The sequence below is a fragment of the Cylas formicarius genome, unplaced genomic scaffold (genome assembly GCF_029955315.1).
Source record: "Cylas formicarius isolate icCylForm1 unplaced genomic scaffold, icCylForm1.1 PGA_scaffold_10__41_contigs__length_53128322, whole genome shotgun sequence".
Lineage (NCBI taxonomy): Eukaryota > Metazoa > Arthropoda > Insecta > Coleoptera > Brentidae > Cylas > Cylas formicarius.
The window spans coordinates 32,661,967-32,680,012 of record NW_026844214.1 but is presented as its reverse complement, the minus strand read 5'-3'; the positions used below and the strand labels follow the sequence as shown (position 1 = coordinate 32,680,012).

The following is an 18,046-nucleotide window of genomic DNA, read 5'->3' as shown; positions in this document are numbered from 1 at the left end:
CCGCGTCCCTTAAATACTTGACAGAGATAAATTATTATTTGTTTCTTACAACGATCTTTTTTTTTATTTTGTGGATACTAAATACGTTTTTGTTTTTTTTTTTTTTTTGCCAATTTTTAATTTCGTTTTCTTCCAATTTTAAATACTCTTTCATATGTCACTGGTGAACTGTCTTTGAGTTAAGTAAACACTAAAACACAAACATACAGTTGCGAAGAAAGAATAAGGAATAAGGAGAATCGCGGCCAAACTTTTTTCAAAGAAAACTTGTATTTTAGGTCAAAATATTCAATCGAAATGGTGAATTCCTTAGCGAGTTTGGTTCATTTGGTAGCAATCCAGGACAGTTCAGATACGCAGAAGTGGTAGCTGTGGACCAGTTGGGCTTTATTTTTGTGGGTGATTCTGGTAACGCGAGGATACAAGTATTCAAACCGGACGGAACAGTTGTGAAAATTTTTGGAACCAAAGGTGGATTTAAGTGGGTATCCGGAATTTTAATAACACCAGACCTAAACGTTATCGCTACTGATATTAAATCGCGCAACCTTAGAATTTTTTAACAAGCCTATTGTAATGTTTTTATTGTTAATATGTAATTCATTTATGTACTTATAAACAAAGAATTTTAAAAACGAATTCGACTGTTTTATTTTAGCAAAATCTTTCACAAAATAACTGCAGAATTTAAAATATTTATGCAGAAAGAACAGACCATCGCAAATATAAATTACGACCTTCATACCTATTGTTAATGGTTAAACCCAAAAACCAATAATTTATTCATGGGTGAGAGACAAGACAGGAGTGTCAAGTAGATGCTGACCACGTATCGGCTGATATCAGTGGAAGTGTGGAATAACCCGTTTTACCGTATGTTTCTGAAAAGCTTATTACGAGTATTTGAATAATTTTTCCGTAATGTCGCGTCCAAATTACTTGTCATTAAGAGCAAAATAAATTGTAAAAAATGAGCATGAATGTTTAATAAGTAGAGAATTAAAAAGAAGCTTTAAAATAAACCAAGCTACTTTCAAAAACGCTAGTATGCTCAATAACAATGAATTATTAAATGAACAAAAAAAAGCTAGTGATCACATTTTTCCTACTTTGGATAGAAGAAGAAGATGAAACCAATACAATCGTTATCCGTACCAATAGAGATCCAAAACAAGTAATGAAATCGCACAGATTACGAATTAGGAGATTTAATAACCTTCAGAAAATTAAAAAGTTAAGCTGACATCCGAAAGCAGAAGTACAATTAACCTTGTAACTAACCACCACTGCACCGTTGGTATTAAATTAACCGCAACGCCTTGGGACGGCCCGACGCAAAAGACCCTTTGATCCCGCTCGGACCCCGGCACGTCACGCTACGCGACGGACGCGAAGTTTTATTTTCATTTATTCACGCATTTTGATCATTCCTTTTGAAACTAATTGTTGAAAATTAGTAAGAAGTCTGTTCCGTGTTTTCGTGCTACCCACTTTACCCCGAGAGGGCCCCGTTCTCTTACATTGGCGCTCCAACTTGTTTCTCGAAAGAGGTTAGATTTCCGAAATTTTACGTGAGTTTCACCGGTTTTCAAGGATTTTTCACACACACACACACACACACACACACACACACACACACACACACACACACACACACACACACACACACACACACACACACACACACACACACACACACATACACACACACACACATGCACACACGCACACGTAACGTTAAGTGAAGCTCAGTTTCAAGAACTTAACCGTAAATTCACAAACGCAAGTATCTAGTGCTCCGACATTTTCAGGAAACTTCTCGCCATGTTCATCTCGGTTCGATGGTTTAAAAGACTCTGACGTAAATGCTTTCATAGACGCGATTTCAATCTATAATGACTGCGTACAAATTTCTGACGGAAAAGCTTTGAAAGGACTTCCGATGTTGTTCGATGGTTTCGCTGCGAAGTGGTACCAAAGTGTAAAACGCACAGTTTTTGATTGGAATGAAGCTTTAGGGTTATTAAGAACAACTTTTGGTCCTCAAAAACCACCACATCGTGTTTACCGCGAATTATTTGCAAAAGAACAAGATTCTACTACGCCGACCGACGTTTTCGTGTGCAAATCTCGTTCGATTTTAGGTCAGCTACCACCGAATACTTTAAGTGAAGATGTTCAACTCGACCTGGTGTACGCCTTGTTAAACAGAAAAATTCGGGAAAAGATTCCTCGCGATAAAATCGCAACATTCACTGACCTACTTAAACAAGCGCGGTTAGTTGAAGAAACTTTCGATCGTGAACTTTGTGACAATTTTAAGCGCGTTCGTTGCCAATATTGTAAAAATATCAGTCATTCAAAAGACGAGTGTCGCAAATTACAGTCAAAACATGTTAATGAAAATGCTCCGTCAAAGCAAAACATGCAAACAGCGACCGCATCTTAAAAGAGTTCGCAATCATTTGCATCAGCAGCACTCATCACTGCAACTACACCCATAACGTGTTACGGTTGTGGAAAGCCAGAATTTGTTCGATCAAAATGTCCGGAATGTAAGCCAGTGGAGACTGCCTCCGTTGATTTTTCGTCAGTAGACACACTGATTAGTCCACCGTCCACGGTACTTCTAGTCAAAATCATTGGGCAGGGAATTGTTGATACGGCAGCCAAACAAAGTGTTGCTGGTAGTACGCTCTACAAGGTATTGCTGGAAAAAAGTCAACAGTTTTGCAAAGAAGAAATTTCAGTAAAGCTAGCGGACGGACAAAGCAAGAAGACTCAAATGCTCACAACGTCCGTAGAAGTAGACTTGAACGGAAGAAGAACAATTTTCGGAATCGATTTTTTGAAAGATATGAAGCTTAGTTTTGATCTTGACAATGAAGAATGGACTTCTGCTGATCAGCCAGATGCGAAATTCCAATTGGACTATGAGAGTTCATCACCACTGCTATCAAATAGGGTAATTGAAGCATTATCGTTGGAACATTTGCGATCAGACCAGGAAGTAATGTCCACAGATGAACAGAGAGGGCACCTAAATCAACTCTTGACAGAACGAAATAATACCTTCAGTCTGGGGGGAGAACCAACCCCTTACGCTCGACATTATATCAACACGGGAAACCATCCACCAATCGCCATCATCGCTCATCTGCCGAAAGGAACTACTCCACTTCAGAAAGGGAATCTTTAGCAGTAGTATCTATCGTAGTGAAAACCGAACATCAACCTTTGAGATGGTTACTCAATCTAAAATCACCCACAGGACGTCTAGCGCGGGCTTTGCAAATTCAAGGTTATGACGTAAAGATTGAATATTTACCGGGCAAACGGAACATGGTAGCAGATACCCTATCGCGACCGCCTTGCACACATGATGAACAAAGGACTTGCGATATCGGCATGGTAACGATCGAACTGCCGCATCTTAGCGCCGAAGAAATAAGAAAAGAACAGCTAAAAGACGCGGAACTCGAAAAAATAATCAAGAGTTTCGAATCAACAAATTGAGAAGATATTACACGATGGACAGTCCGTGGATATCTACTATCTCAGGGAGTTCTGTACACGTATTCTTCAGAAGAAGAGGAAGAAGAAGCTCAACTGGTTGTCCCTAGCCATGAGAGGGAAAAGGCTCTCGAAGACAACTCATCAAAGTGGGTTGAGTTATTTGCCTTAAAGAAAGCCACCGCCGAAGAATGCGCACGGACTCTCATCGACGAAGTATTTTCCCGGTATGGTTTGCCTAGAAAAGTGATCAGCGATAACGGTGTACAGTTTGTGTCAGCCGTCATGCAACAAGTATGCTATACACTAGACATCAAGGAAACGCTCATAGCATCGTTCCACGCATCAGCAAATATGGTTGAAATGAAAAACAGAGATCTCAAACCAAGACTAGCAATGCTTGTTAAAGAAGACCATGGTTCATGGCCCGAGAAACTGGCGACGATCAGATTCGCTATGAACAGCGCATGCAATGAAGCAACTAATCAATCTGCTACTTACCTCACCTTTGGGAGAGAATTAAGGACCCTCGATGACATCAACAAAGATTTCCGCGTAATAGCAAATACGGACAATTTCGTACCACAAATCACCCCATATCGCCAGAAAATTGCAAGGACATGGAATGAAGCTAAAGAAAGCCACGAAAAGAACCAGGATCGACAGAAGCAGTATGCTGATTCGAGAAGAACAAACCCGCCAACTTTTCAATTAAAAGGCAGAGTTTGGGTTAAGACGCATGCCAAAGGAGTGACAGCCAAATTTTCCCCGAAACGAGATGGTCCCTACGAAATAATCAGAGTTGTATCACCCACCACTTATGAAGTTGCCAGATTTGGAGAAGACCCTAGGAGTGTATCATGTCTCCTCGTTAACTCCTGTAAATTTCGCTGAGGACGAGCAACCAGTCGTTAGCTTGAAAAGATGAGGACGACTACTAAAGAAGAACAAGAAGATATCTGGTTCCTCCTCGAGCCGAGTTCGAAACCAGGGGGGAGAGTGTAACGAGCCACCACTGCACCGATGGTATTAAATTAACCGTAACGCTTTGAGACGGCCCGACGCAAAAAACCCTTTGATCCCGCTCGGACCCCGGCACGTCACGACGAGTCCGGATTCCGGACAGTATCGTATTGAAAAACTAACTAACCCGCTATTGACGGTTAATCAAGGAATAAGCTATATTGTAAATGGGTACCATCATATCTATTACCATTACTAAAATAAAAAACTGTGTGAGTAAAATAAAGCTAACACTACTTAATATGAATAATACAATAAGTAATCTAACCTCATCGTCACGGGACCTTTTGACAAATCGGACTCATGATCTGCGTTATCATACTAAGATAATTGACGAATTCATAAAACATTATACATTACCTAAAAGACGCAAACGAAGATACTTAATATAATAGGAAAAGTTCACAAATATCTCAATGGTACGTTAGATGCAGACGATGGGGAAAGATATGATAACTATATTAAAATGTTACAGGAAAACCAGTTTTCGTTACAACAAGATACAATAACTACTCAAATGATCCTTAAAAATATTAAAATAAATCAAAAGCACTACAGGAAAGAATAAATGATTTATCCATGAAAATATTGAAAACCTCTACCGTTACTCATCTAAATATTATCTTAAATAATATGGAAAGTAATCTTCATATAATAAATGAATTATATAATAACATACAAACAGCAATTAACTTTTCTGAAGTAGGTATACCATAGTATTCTTAAATATAATGAACTAAAGGTGGAGCAAGAAAAATAAAATCCCTTTTGATAATTAAACAAAGTATTATGAAGTCGCACATGCCGATGTAATTCGAAAGAATGAATTAATAATATTCGACATTACTTTACCAATAATTTCAAATTTACCTTATACACTCTATTGTGTATACCCAATTCCTATAAATAAACAGATAGTAATCCTTAAAAATGCCTATGTTCTAATAAACCCGAAAGACTTCTTTAATACAGGGCAAAAATGTGTAAAAGTAGAATAAATATCTTTATGTTATAAAAACCCAACCTAATAAAGACGAACCTTGTGTAATTAATTCTATAAATCTTAAAAATGATCATTGTTCAATCACATCTATCTATTATAATAATACTTCAACTAGGCAACTATAAGATAACTCTATTATCCTCATTCCATATTTAGAAGAAAAGGTTTCCTTCTCCTGTCCTAATCAAAATACAATTCAACTAATTAATCAACCTCCATTAATAATACCCCAACAATGCATGGTTAACATAAAATATAAAAAAGGAATATTTCAGTACACAGAAAAATGATACAATTAATTTAAGGTTAAAATTACCTTCGATTACCATTAATAAAAAAAAAATCTAGAAACTGTACAAGATGAACTAAAAATTATAAATGGTCCGACAGTTCTTTAAAAACATTTATTGTAACGCAAGAAACGTCTTTAATTAGTATTTTAATAATTGTTGTACTTGTTGTCATAGTAATCGTAATTGTATTTTATAAATGTCGTACAAATAAAAATAGAAATGTCCAAATGGGCATACAATTAAAAACCCCGTTCCCCGTTCTCTCATACTTATATTTATTATTATTATATGGCCATTTCTGATTACTCGTATTATAAATCATCGCTATTAGTCATGTATCGCCGCTATTAGTCATGTAAGATATCATATTATGATGACATTTAGAAATAATAATATAAAAAGGTTTGCAGAATAGTCTGCAGTCATTTAGCTCTGTACTAACGTAAGGTGTAAACTGTATTATTTTTCCATATAAAGTCTTTGGGAAAGTAAATAAAAGTATATTGCGAGATTCCGTTTTCAAAGAAAAACTTGTTATTTTATACTAGATTTTCGTTTCTCTTCACATCATTTAATGAGTTTTTTTTCAATGCTTTTAATTGTTGATCATTTGTGACGCCTTCCTAAAAAGAACATCAGTGGCGCATGCTTCAAAAGTTGAAATGTCAACTTCGAATACGCAATAAAATTGCTTTTTTCTACTCCCGTCTGTAAAATACCTAATTACACACCGATCTAGCGTGCGAGAAGCGTCACTTTACCACATCAGTTTCGTTTCCCACGAACCCGAGCCACTTCGGACATTTCCGAGATTTTACCGCACGGATTTGGGAGCGATCGGATATTTTCGGAGATATTTCCCATGCTTTGAATTTTGACATTTGTCAATTCTGACGGTCGTCAGTGAATGTATTTGTCTTGTTTTGCGAAAATGTACCCAAAAACTAACGGTCGTAGAAAAAGTATAATATGCAACATGTTCGGTAAACTTTTTAACTCACTCGTTTATTAAAAATTCGCTCGACTCGTGTCAAATAAACTCGTGAGTCAAATGCCGTCCACCGCACTTGTTGCATAATACACTATTAAAATGAGGTTTAACGCCACACTTATTATTTTTTAAAAAATAGGGAGGGGATTTTTTCAACCGCAGTGTATAGGCAATAATAAGACAGTTTTTAATTTTTTGCATTTCTATGTCGTCCATAAAATATTAGCAAATTCTTTTCTAATTGCTTCACAATTTGCTGAACTTTTTCGTCCTATCTTAGGTATTGGAAGAAAGGACATTTTTGTGTCCAGGAATGATTTTACTTTCTTTCTCCTCATCAAATGACTATGGCGGATTGTAAGTCTTGAGCGAATGTTTAATTTTTCTTAAGAAGTTGTGTAAATAGACGCATGCTAATACTACCAAAGTTGCTTTTTCAGTTGATAGTAGCATCACATCTCTCAAAACTCTAAAAACAGATGACATGATGCCGAAAACATTTTCAATAATAAGCCTTGCTCTACAAAGTCTATAGTTAAAGATACTTTTCTTAGAAGTTTTTTTTGTTCTGCTTTATAGCTTTAAATGGTCACTAAGGCTAAAAGCATCATCTCCTACAAATACATAGGGAACTTTCACATCTCTACTAGGTAGAATGTCATCAGGTGGTAAATGGAGCTCATTGTTTTGCAGTTTTTTCCAGAGTATGGAGTTCTTTAGCACACCGAACAAAACTATACTAAATTTTATTGTAGTGAAAATAGTTGCTGCCACTATGTATTGGTGCCTGAAGTATGCAATGTCTACCATCTATGGCACCAAGGCAGTGAGGAAAATTCCATAGAACTTCATAATTTTCCGCAACATATCGCCACTCTTCTTCAGTTGTAGGCATCTAAAAATAAAAAAAAATATTGTAAAAAATTATAAATCCACAGACTTTTCAGTAGATGGTTCGACCAAGGCGTCAATATCAAAAAGAAGAAGAGGAGGAGGGGAAGGAAGAGAAAAAAGACATGGCCAACGATGATATGGCGTTGACGAAATATATAATGACAAACAAGTAACAGAAGTACCAGAAGGAACAACTCTCAAAAGAAAATCAGATTTTAAACCTCCCAAGGAGGTCAAACGCGTAACACCTGTGACTTCTGTGAATCGTGCAAGCAGTGGTATCTCTAGAGGGCAAAAAGCATATCAAATATTACACGAAACTATTGCAAGTAAAAAAACAAGAGACGATAGCACAATTTTTGGAGAGCATTTGCATACACAAAGTAAGGTGGAACATCTAATTGGATATATTCTGTATAAGGCTGGCAAGGGCCTTTATGAAAGACACGTGTCCTCAATCAGTTACATTAACTAGAAACAATAATATTTAAATCAACCCTATGAACAAACTTATACGAGTATCACGCCTACCACAACATCAAATCCATATAAGCATTTTTCTTCAGACTCTCAGAGCACCAGTACTCCTTTAACATCACCTTCAGCATCAGATAGCCCACGTTCTTATGAAAATCGATCTTTTATTTCGGAGGCCCCATCAAAGCAGATTTTTTTATGTGGACCCTAGATTTTTCAATAAATATTTAAAGCATTATATTTAACTATTGTACTAACCTTTACGTATTCTTGAAGCGTATCAATTATAGCAGAGCAAACTTCATCCTTGAAATGAGTTGTTGAAATTTTAAAAGTATACATCAAACTTATATATATGTGTATGAGTCACCAGTAGCTAAATATGGTAAGGTTAATTTCAGTTGACTATATCGCTTCTCTAAACTTTTTTGGACTAATTTGATTTAATAGCCATTGAAAATCAGTAGACTTCATTTGGCAAGAAGTTTGAAAAAGGCCGTATTCCATTTCAGCTTTGAGATAACCAATTAAGTCTATACCGACATCTGCTTTTGAATAATGATGTCCACCAGCGCCGTTTTCGTCGTTTTTTCGGGCGCTCTTTCACTGCTTGGGCCTCCGCCTCACTAATAATAATATACAATGTACTTGCAATAATTATATCCTCATCTGATGCCATATTTACCACTTACAACAAAAGTTCGCGCGCCAAAAATACCCGCGAAACTGACATGTGGACGGCAGAACAAATTTTCAATCGAACGACGAAAACATCTAATGAATTCGGTCGAATGGCTTCGGTCACATGCGTTCGCCAGATGTGTACTCGCCTTTAGCTTATGTACATCATGCCTTATGAAACAAAAATCTATGAAAAAGGGATTTGTTGTAAAACCCATTATACATTCAGAAATGAACAGCCGATGCCAAGTAGATCTTATTGACATGCAGTCGAATCCTGGTGGGCCGTATAAATATTAGTCGATCAGGACCATATACCCAAATTTGTACAATTAGGGCCACTAACAACAAAAACAGCCGATGAAGTAGCCTCAGCAATACTAGATATGTTTTGTATTGTCGGTGCACCAATGATTTTTCATTCTGACAGTGGACCTCAATTTTGTAACCGTGTAATGGAACAATTAAAAAGTATGTGACCCGGACTAACATTATTTACCGGAAAACCTCGGCATAGTCAATCATAGAAAGGTGCAACCAAGATATAGAAAAAAATCTTGGGAAATGGTTACAAGATAATAATCCCAATAACTGGTCGAATGGTCTGAAATTTGTTCAAATGATGAAAAATCGTGCATATCATGAAGGGATGAAGCGTTCACCATATAAAGCAAAGATTGGTTTATTAGATTCCAAACTGCCTAAAGAGCTGATTGGGTATAGTAAAAGCCACCAGCATAGAAAATACTTTGGATGAAAGTAACATTGAACTAAATTAAAATATAACAGCTCATATTGAAGAAATGGACATTGATGAGAAGAATAAAGCAGTTGAAGTTCTACTGAAGGAAAACTCTACTATTACCGAAACGATTCAGACATATGCAAATGAAAATACACAGTTGGAAATGATTGAAATACCCAATTGAGCAGAAGCAGTTAAAGGTGACCAAAATACTTTAATTCAAGTAATTGAAGTTCACGAACTAAAGGACGTGAAAAATAATAATTGTTGTGTTGACGAAAACGTTGAAGTAAGGGAAGATGGAAATGCTACAAGTGTGTTTTTAAATCATGCGTGCCTTCGTCAGATTTTAGATAGTAAGAATTGTGAGTCCAGTATTTTGGAAAATAGACAAGAAGCTAAAAAATGATTAGAAAAACAATCAGAAAAAACGGCACTATTCGTGAAAAATACTCTAGAAAACAATTTACTGAGTGTTAAAGAAAGTTGGTTCCATTAGAATGCGTGTCAAGGAAAAAAATCATTAAGAGAAAATGTCAAAAAGCATTCAGTTTCGGAGGAGACCGGGATACCAAAAATCTAATTGCAAAACTCAATGTTTTACAAAAAAATGTAAATGTAAGACAAACGATCTATTATTTAATTTGGTTTTATTTAGATTTTTCTGTATTATGAGCATGCACGTCTATGATGAATGTGAAGTTACTTGCTTGATTAATATACTCGTAAATTGTCCAGCTAAATCGCGAAAAATGAAAGTGAAATTGGATATAACCGACCAAATTGTATAATTCGCGTTCTAACCAGATAATTTACGAAAATTCTTAAAATATATTTGTTTTATTCAGCATTAACCAGCTGTATTGGTTAATTCGTATTTTAGCCGGTTAATTCTCGAAGTAACTAATTTTTCGTATTAACCGTAACAACAGGACTATATTAAGGAATTAACCTACAAAAAGAAAATGACTAGTGAATTATTGAAACAATATAAAAGCTTGCGCGAACATAACTCCGAATTACATGAAAATAATAGATTTTTACGAAGATATGTACCTGCAGCTAAAAGTTCTATAGATCTTGGCAATTCGTATGCTAATGTGGCTCTAAATACGTATACCTAAAAAACAAGACAAGACAAGAATGTGCATGTTTGATAATAAAACCGGAGGAAATGCATTGAGTGTAGTCAAAAAGCAAGTTTAACCAAAGCAAAAAATATTTTTAAGATGTATCAGTGAGAAAGACTTTGAAAATATCGTCAATGTTATAAACAGTGAGAATAGTGAAATATTAACAGCGAAAGCACGTGTTAAGCAAAGTCCACAAATAAAAATAACCAATATAACGGAAGATATTGATAAAGAAAAACTCGAATATGACATAATTCTTAGAAATCAGTTACCATCAAATAGTGTAAATATATACAAAGCAATACTCTCATACTGCTGCTCTAGCAGAAATAACGTTTGATGCATATGCAAAAATTATGAAGAATAAATCTGTATTTATTGTATTATCTGTATTATCAAACGGTGTAAAAATTGTTGCGGGAATAAACATTCCCTGAAAAAGTGTAAATACTTTCTTCTGTGAACCATGATGCAATGTGAACAATGTGTACCTCAGATATAACAATATGCATTAACTGTAGTAACAAGTACTACTAACCAAAACTAACCAAGAAAAGGTCCATCAATATTCTGCTGATGGTATTTCTAACAGTGAAAGCTATTTAAGTAAGTTTTAAATCCTTATATAAATATAGTTGTATAAAATTTATAAAATATTATTTATGGATATAGAAGAATATAATTTTAATGAAGAACTAACATTTAACTGAAATTAATGTCAAACCTATCTTCAGTAATTCTGAGCTTTTGATTTTACTAACTACAAGTATTAAGAAAAATATATTAAAATTGGAAACAATGATAAGTACTTTTAAACACAAATCAGATGTACTGTTAATAAGTTTATAAATATAGCAGGATATACATTTATGTTAAAAATAAAAAAATAAATAAAAAGTCACTAGTATACTTATTTAATTAACGTATTTTCAAAATATTTGGAATTTATAGATGTCATGATTATGAAATCAATAGGTTCATTAATGATTATGAGAAATTCATACTAAGCAACAAAGACGTTACAAATCACATAATGGGGGATATTATTGAGTTTAATAATAAAACTGAGGAATACTTTTACTACCTGTTCTGTCTCCATTTACTTTTGTATTTCTTTTTCTTTTTTTATCTTACTTTTATTTAACTTTACGAATGATTTTTTTGTTTACGTTGGGTGGTATTCATTCACTTTAGGAAGTGCTTTGGGTTTCGGGATATAGTTTAATTATTATTATTTTGTGCGTATATACATGCCTTGACAACTGTATACTCTGTCTTGTTCTCCCTCCTTTATTCCCGGGAAACCTTTCCTTCTTTTATATATACATTTTTTGTCACTCCATTTTTACCTGCCTCCGGCACTTCGCGAGCGGCCGTGCCGGAATCGAGAATTGCGCGTTGCGAGTCGGAAATTTGAACACCTGTTTTGAAAAGCAGTGTGCAACACCCTCAAGAGTCGAACCCTCCGGTAGAACCGTGCAGCGCATTCCCTTCAACCCAGCACATCCTCCACAAGGAAATTTGGGGTAAGTCAGGGCATTTTACTTCGGATTCGGGGAACCAGAGTGATCTTGGAATTACAGATTGGTACCAACAAATTTATACACAAATTTGTTGCGTAACCGAACACAAAATATTGTTCCTTCGAGCCGGATTCTCTGTGAGCCGAATCCTTACTCTTGAGACATTGCATAACCGCTTATTTACTCAAGAATATTTTTCCTTTTATTCATTTTACTTTTCCAAAGCACATCCTAGGTTATTACTTATTTCTTCAATATACTACTATGCCTTCGTATGCCCCTTAGAAAATGGTGTCATAAACTCTCAATATACAAATTGAGAAAGGACCGATTCTAAATCAAAAAATGCATCTTGATTTCTGCTATTTGCACGTGTATGTAGGTTGTCTTTCTCGTTCCAAAGACGACAAAAAATAATCGCGAACTCGCTCCGGCGAAATCCCTTTTTTTTGTCTCACCTGCCGGTCAATACGGTGCCTGCCAAATTCAATAATTTACTTTGAATTCTCAATACAATTATTATTATTTCTTTTACAAATTCATAAACATTAGACTTGTTGTTGGAAGCCATCCCAAACGCGACCGTTGAGTGTAGAATACGGGGGCGCTTCCAAAAGTACCTAATAAATGCCTCCTGCAGGTGAGAAAGAAAGAAAAATTGCGTGCGCTCAAGCCCTGCGTCAAACCGTGCTTAATCAATTGGACCTGATCGAATCCTCGGCTAATCATGCCAAAACGAACCCTGCCTCCCACTCCAAATTTAAAATTAATTTTAAAAAGTTGGATTCATGTAGCAAGAATTTTGAAAAACATCACCTTGCGGTAATCTCTCTACTTGCAGACGATTCCGAGGCTCTTGCGGAGGAGCATAACATTCAAACCAATTTCTTAACGAGATGCGTAGAAATCGAGTCCACTTATTTTGATTTATTCGAAACAGAAACGGTTGATTTAACCCAAAGCAGGGAACACAATCAAACTATAATTGTACCAGAACAAGAATACTCTTTGCCCAAAGTAAACGTCCCTAGTTTTTCCGGAGACATCGAGGAGTTTCCCTCATTCATTGAAATATATAACGCGATAATACATTCACGGGGATGTTCCGATATTGAAAAGTTTAAATATCTGCGTACTGTCTTAAAGGGGCCGGCTTTAAATTTAATAAAAAATATTAAATTAATTGGTGAGAATTATACTACGGCCTATGACGCGTTAATAAATAGATATGACAATAAACGCTTGCGTGCTGTTTCTTATTGGAAAGCTATAGAACATTCTCCGCGCCTTCCGAGTGATGACGTCATTAGCCTCCGTAGGCTCTTAGATATATTTAAAGATAACTTAGACTGTTTACAAAACATGGGTTACGTGACGTCGCAGTGGTGTTTTATTATGGCAAATATTTTACTGGACCGCTTAGATCCAGTCACGCGTAAACTGTTTGAACAAAAGCATTCATCTAATGAAATGCCCACATACGGTGATATTTATAAATTTCTTGAGCAGCACTGCACCGTGTTAGAGTCACATGTTTTTGGTGCAAGAAAAGTCATTTGATATACAGATGCGATGCCTTTTTGGCTCAACCAGTGCACGAACGCGTTAATTTCATTAAAAATAACAAAGGTTGCACTAATTGCTTGGCAAACTTACATGTCGTGGCCCAATGTTCTTCACAGAAAAGATGCAGACATTGCGGTTACAAGCATCATAGCCTTTTATGTTTAAAAGGCAACCCTTCCTCTCCCCCCGGATCACCAGTTTCGGAATCTCGGAGTATGCAAGAACCAGACGAACTGACTCTACACAGAAATATCACTGTCGGCATAGCTCTAAATGATCACGATACCCTGCTTTCGACCGCGTTATTACATATTCGTGACGTTCATGGGAATTGGCATCCAATTCGCGCTATTCTAGATTCGGGTGCTCAAACCTCATTTCTTACAAAAAGGTGCGCTACAATGCTGGGTCTTTCTAAATACAATATTTCAATAAGTATTAACGGCTTAGAAAGTATGCGTATGTCCGCATACAGCGCGGTACATTGCGAAATTGCGCCACTTGCCACCAAATCACACACGTTTCATGTAGAAACTGTTGTAGTCGATCAAATTTGTAACAAAATGCCAAACATGTCGTTTGATCCAAATTCTTTGGAATTTTTAAAAGGACTAAAGCTCGCTGAGCCTCAATGGTATACTCAATCCGAAGTACAACTTCTTATTGGTGCTGAAATTTATGGATCTCTTATACAGGACGGTCGTCTTTACTTTGGACCCAATGTCCCTACTTGCTTAAATACAGTTTTCGGTTGGACCTTAATCGGTAAAATGCCTTTGGATGCCGGCCCATCCAATTCTAAAACCATATCCGCGTATTTTACTACGGTGTCAAATATCGACCTAAATAATGCCCTACAAAAATTCTGGGAAACCGAGGAAATTCCCAATGTGCTTCAAAAGCCACCTTCAGATATTTATTGCGAAAAATACTATGCAGATACAACTACCCGCGATACGAACGGTAGATATACAGTTTCTTTGCCATTCCGAATCACATCTCCGGATTTTGGAGACACCCGAGCTCTCACCCTTAAGCGGTTTTACTCTTTAGAAAACCGGTTGCTACGTAACAAAGACTTATACCATACCTATTCCGAGATCATGGAGGAATATTTAGCCATGGGCCATATGCGTCCGGTTTCGCGCCCCAGCGATGAACATTTGCACGAATATTTTTATATCGGGCATCACGCGGTTATAAAAGAAGATTCTCGAAGTACTCCCGTACGGATTGTATTCGATGCGTCAAGCCATGCAACCAATAAGCCAAGTCTAAATCAGGTGTTATACGCCGGTCCTAAGTTACAACGCGATTTGGTAACCATTCTGCTTAATTTTCGACTACATAAATATTGTTTCGTCACTGACATTTCAAAAATGTATCGCATGATAAATGTTGAATCAAGTCAAAGGAAATACCAAAGAATCTTATGGCGTTTTAATCCCGAGGATCCAGTGTCCGATTACGAATTACAAACCGTAACTTTTGGGATAAATTGCTCTCCATACTTGGCGATTCGAACGCTGTTACAATTAGCTGATGATTATCACGACCTACCCCTCGCTTCTAAGATTATAAAAGAGTCGGTTTATATAGATGATTGTGCGGTTTCTTGTCCAGATTTAGAGCAACTTTCGCTTATGAAAAACCAGTTAATAGAACTGCTCCGTCGGGGAGGTTTCGAACTTAAAAAATGGGCTTCCAATGAACCTAAATTACTCGCGGATTTACCAGAAACCCACGTACGGATTCGCGACTTTTCCCTCGATTTGGAGAATGATACTCCGTTAAAAATACTAGGTTTGCGGTGGGATCCGCAAACAGACCTTTTTTTTTACTCTTTTACTTGCACTTCTAAATTATGCACCAAAAGAAATTTACTTAGTACACTTGCTAGATGTTATGATCCACTAGGTATGCTTACCCCGGTCACATTTCTGGCAAAAACTCTAATTCAATACTTGTGGCAATTGAAATTGGATTGGGATGAGCTTGCACCCGCGGACATTATTTTAAAATGGAAAACATTCGTCAGCGAACTTAATTTGTTTTCGGATTTTAAAATACCCCGTTCGATTGACCTTTCGAATTCCATTTTTTGTCAGATTGTGGGCTTCTGCGACGCGTCTGAGCGAGGCATGTGCGCCACTATATTTTTTCGCGTTTCGAACCAGGATGGCACCTACAAATCGTACTTTGTGTGCGCAAAGTCGAAAGTAGCGCCAGTTAAGAGAATTAGCCTTCCAAGATTAGGACTTTGTTCTGCGGTATTACTTGCCAAATTAATGCATTTTGTACAACGCTCCTTTGTTAACAAGATAATTTTCCAAAACGTCATCGCCTTTACGGATAGTACCGTCGCCCTTTCGTGGATAAAAGGTGCTTCTTTCGGGTGGAAAACTTTCGTGGCCAACCGGGCGACTTATATTCAAGAAAAAATTGCGGCTTGCGACTGGAACCACGTTCCGTCCGAATTCAACGCCGCGGATCCCGGGTCACGTGGTTTACTTACCTCGGATTTAATACAATGTACGCTTTGGTGGCAGGGACCCGCATTTCTTCGCACTTCGCAAGAATTGTGGGAATTTACTAAAATTAAAATCGAAACCCCTTCCGAAGCTTTCGAAGAAGAGCGCAGAATTGTACTCACGTCGACGATAACACCACACTTTTTAGACACTATGTTAAACAACATCTCTAATGCTAGAAAACTTATTCGGGTTTTAGGCTACGTTCTAAGATTTATACATAATATTCGTTCCAAAACATTTTACGAACCAAAGGTTCTTACTGCTCCTTCATGGCTACTCTTTTTCGAATTACAAAGCGCAACTAACACCTTTGTTAAACATATTCAACAGAGCTATTTTGATAACGAAATTTCACTCCTCAAAAAAGGTAAACGTCTACCTAAAGTTTTCAGGAAGCTCAATCCGTTCTTAGATCAAAATGATATTTGGCGTGTTGGCGGACGTCTATGTAATTCAGAACTAGATTACGATAAAAAATATCCGATACTCTTACCCAGCAATTCTCGGTTTACAGATTTATTTATTAAGGATTTGCACGAGAAATATATGCATATCGGCGTACAAACCACACTCTTTCTACTTTTCCAAAATTACTGGATATGTGGGGCTAAGAAACTTATACGCAAAATAATTTCGCGTTGTATCACTTGCTGGCGTACGCACCCGACGCCTTTTCAGCCCCTTCTGGGAAACTTGCCAAAATTTCGGGTTTCACAAGCCAAAGCTTTTGAAAACGTGGGTGTTGATCTAACCAGAAGTTTTCCTATTACCATGAATCGCTTACGCGACGCCAAGAGACTTAAAGCCTACATCGTACTGTTTGTTTGCTGCTGCACTAAAGCAGTGCACTTGGAAATTGTCTCCGATTTATCGGCCGATACTTTTTTAGCCGCATTTCGACGTTTCATAGCACGGCGTGGCCGCGTCAGTAACGTTTACTCGGACAACGGCACTAATTTTGTTGCCGCCTCAAAATATCTTAAAGAAATCTATGCTCACGTAGCTATACACGAGTCAATCCGATGGCATTTCAACCCTCCTTCTGCACCCCATATGGGGGGCCTATGGGAAAGTAACATTAAGTCGGCGAAAACACATTTACTGCGTGTTATCGGCGAACAAATTCTTACCTTTGAGGAGCTTTACACTTGCACGACCCAAGTCGAAGCTATCTTGAACTCTAGACCCTTATGTCCCGTTAGCACGGACCCAAGCGATTTAACCGCGTTGACGCCGGGCCATTTTTTATCCTTAGAGCCTCTGTCGGTTATTCCAAATCCCGATACAAGTCAGTTAAAATTGAACTTGTTATCTAGATGGCAACTTTTGCAAAGATTGCATCGCGACTTTTGGCGTCGGTGGCACAAAGACTATCTACATGCACGGCAACAACGGGCAAAGTGGAACGACCACAATGCGTCCGTTGACTCCAATACTATGGTCTTAATCAAAGACGAACAGACTTCTCCATTAAAATGGGCATTAGGTCGCATAGCAGAACTGCATCCCGGTGCAGATAATATTGCAAGAGTAGCTACCGTAAGGACGGCAAAGGGTTTGACTTAGCGACCCCTAGTTAAGCTTTGCCCTCTTCCTCTAGCGATCTGATTCAGAAAATAACCTTCCGATCCCTCAGGTATTTTCAGGGAGGGCGGAATGTTCTGTCTCCA

At 37.2% G+C, this 18,046-nt stretch overlaps 1 protein-coding gene and 1 pseudogene across 1 annotated transcript in view; one reads left to right on the top strand and one right to left on the bottom strand.

Moving 5' to 3' along the window:
- Nucleotides 1-590, top strand: part of LOC132708591 (RING finger protein nhl-1-like) — a 38,165-nt gene extending 37,575 nt beyond the window's left edge. Inside the window, exon 9 of the mRNA XM_060681000.1 lies at nt 279-590. Coding sequence (XP_060536983.1) covers nt 279-563 — 285 coding nt within the window. The 3' untranslated portion in view covers nt 564-590. The remainder of the gene's footprint in view (nt 1-278) is intronic.
- Nucleotides 591-7,396: 6,806 nt separating this feature from the next.
- LOC132698074 (uncharacterized) lies at nt 7,397-8,873 on the bottom strand (annotated as a pseudogene).
- Between the last annotated feature and the right edge of the window lie 9,173 nt (nt 8,874-18,046).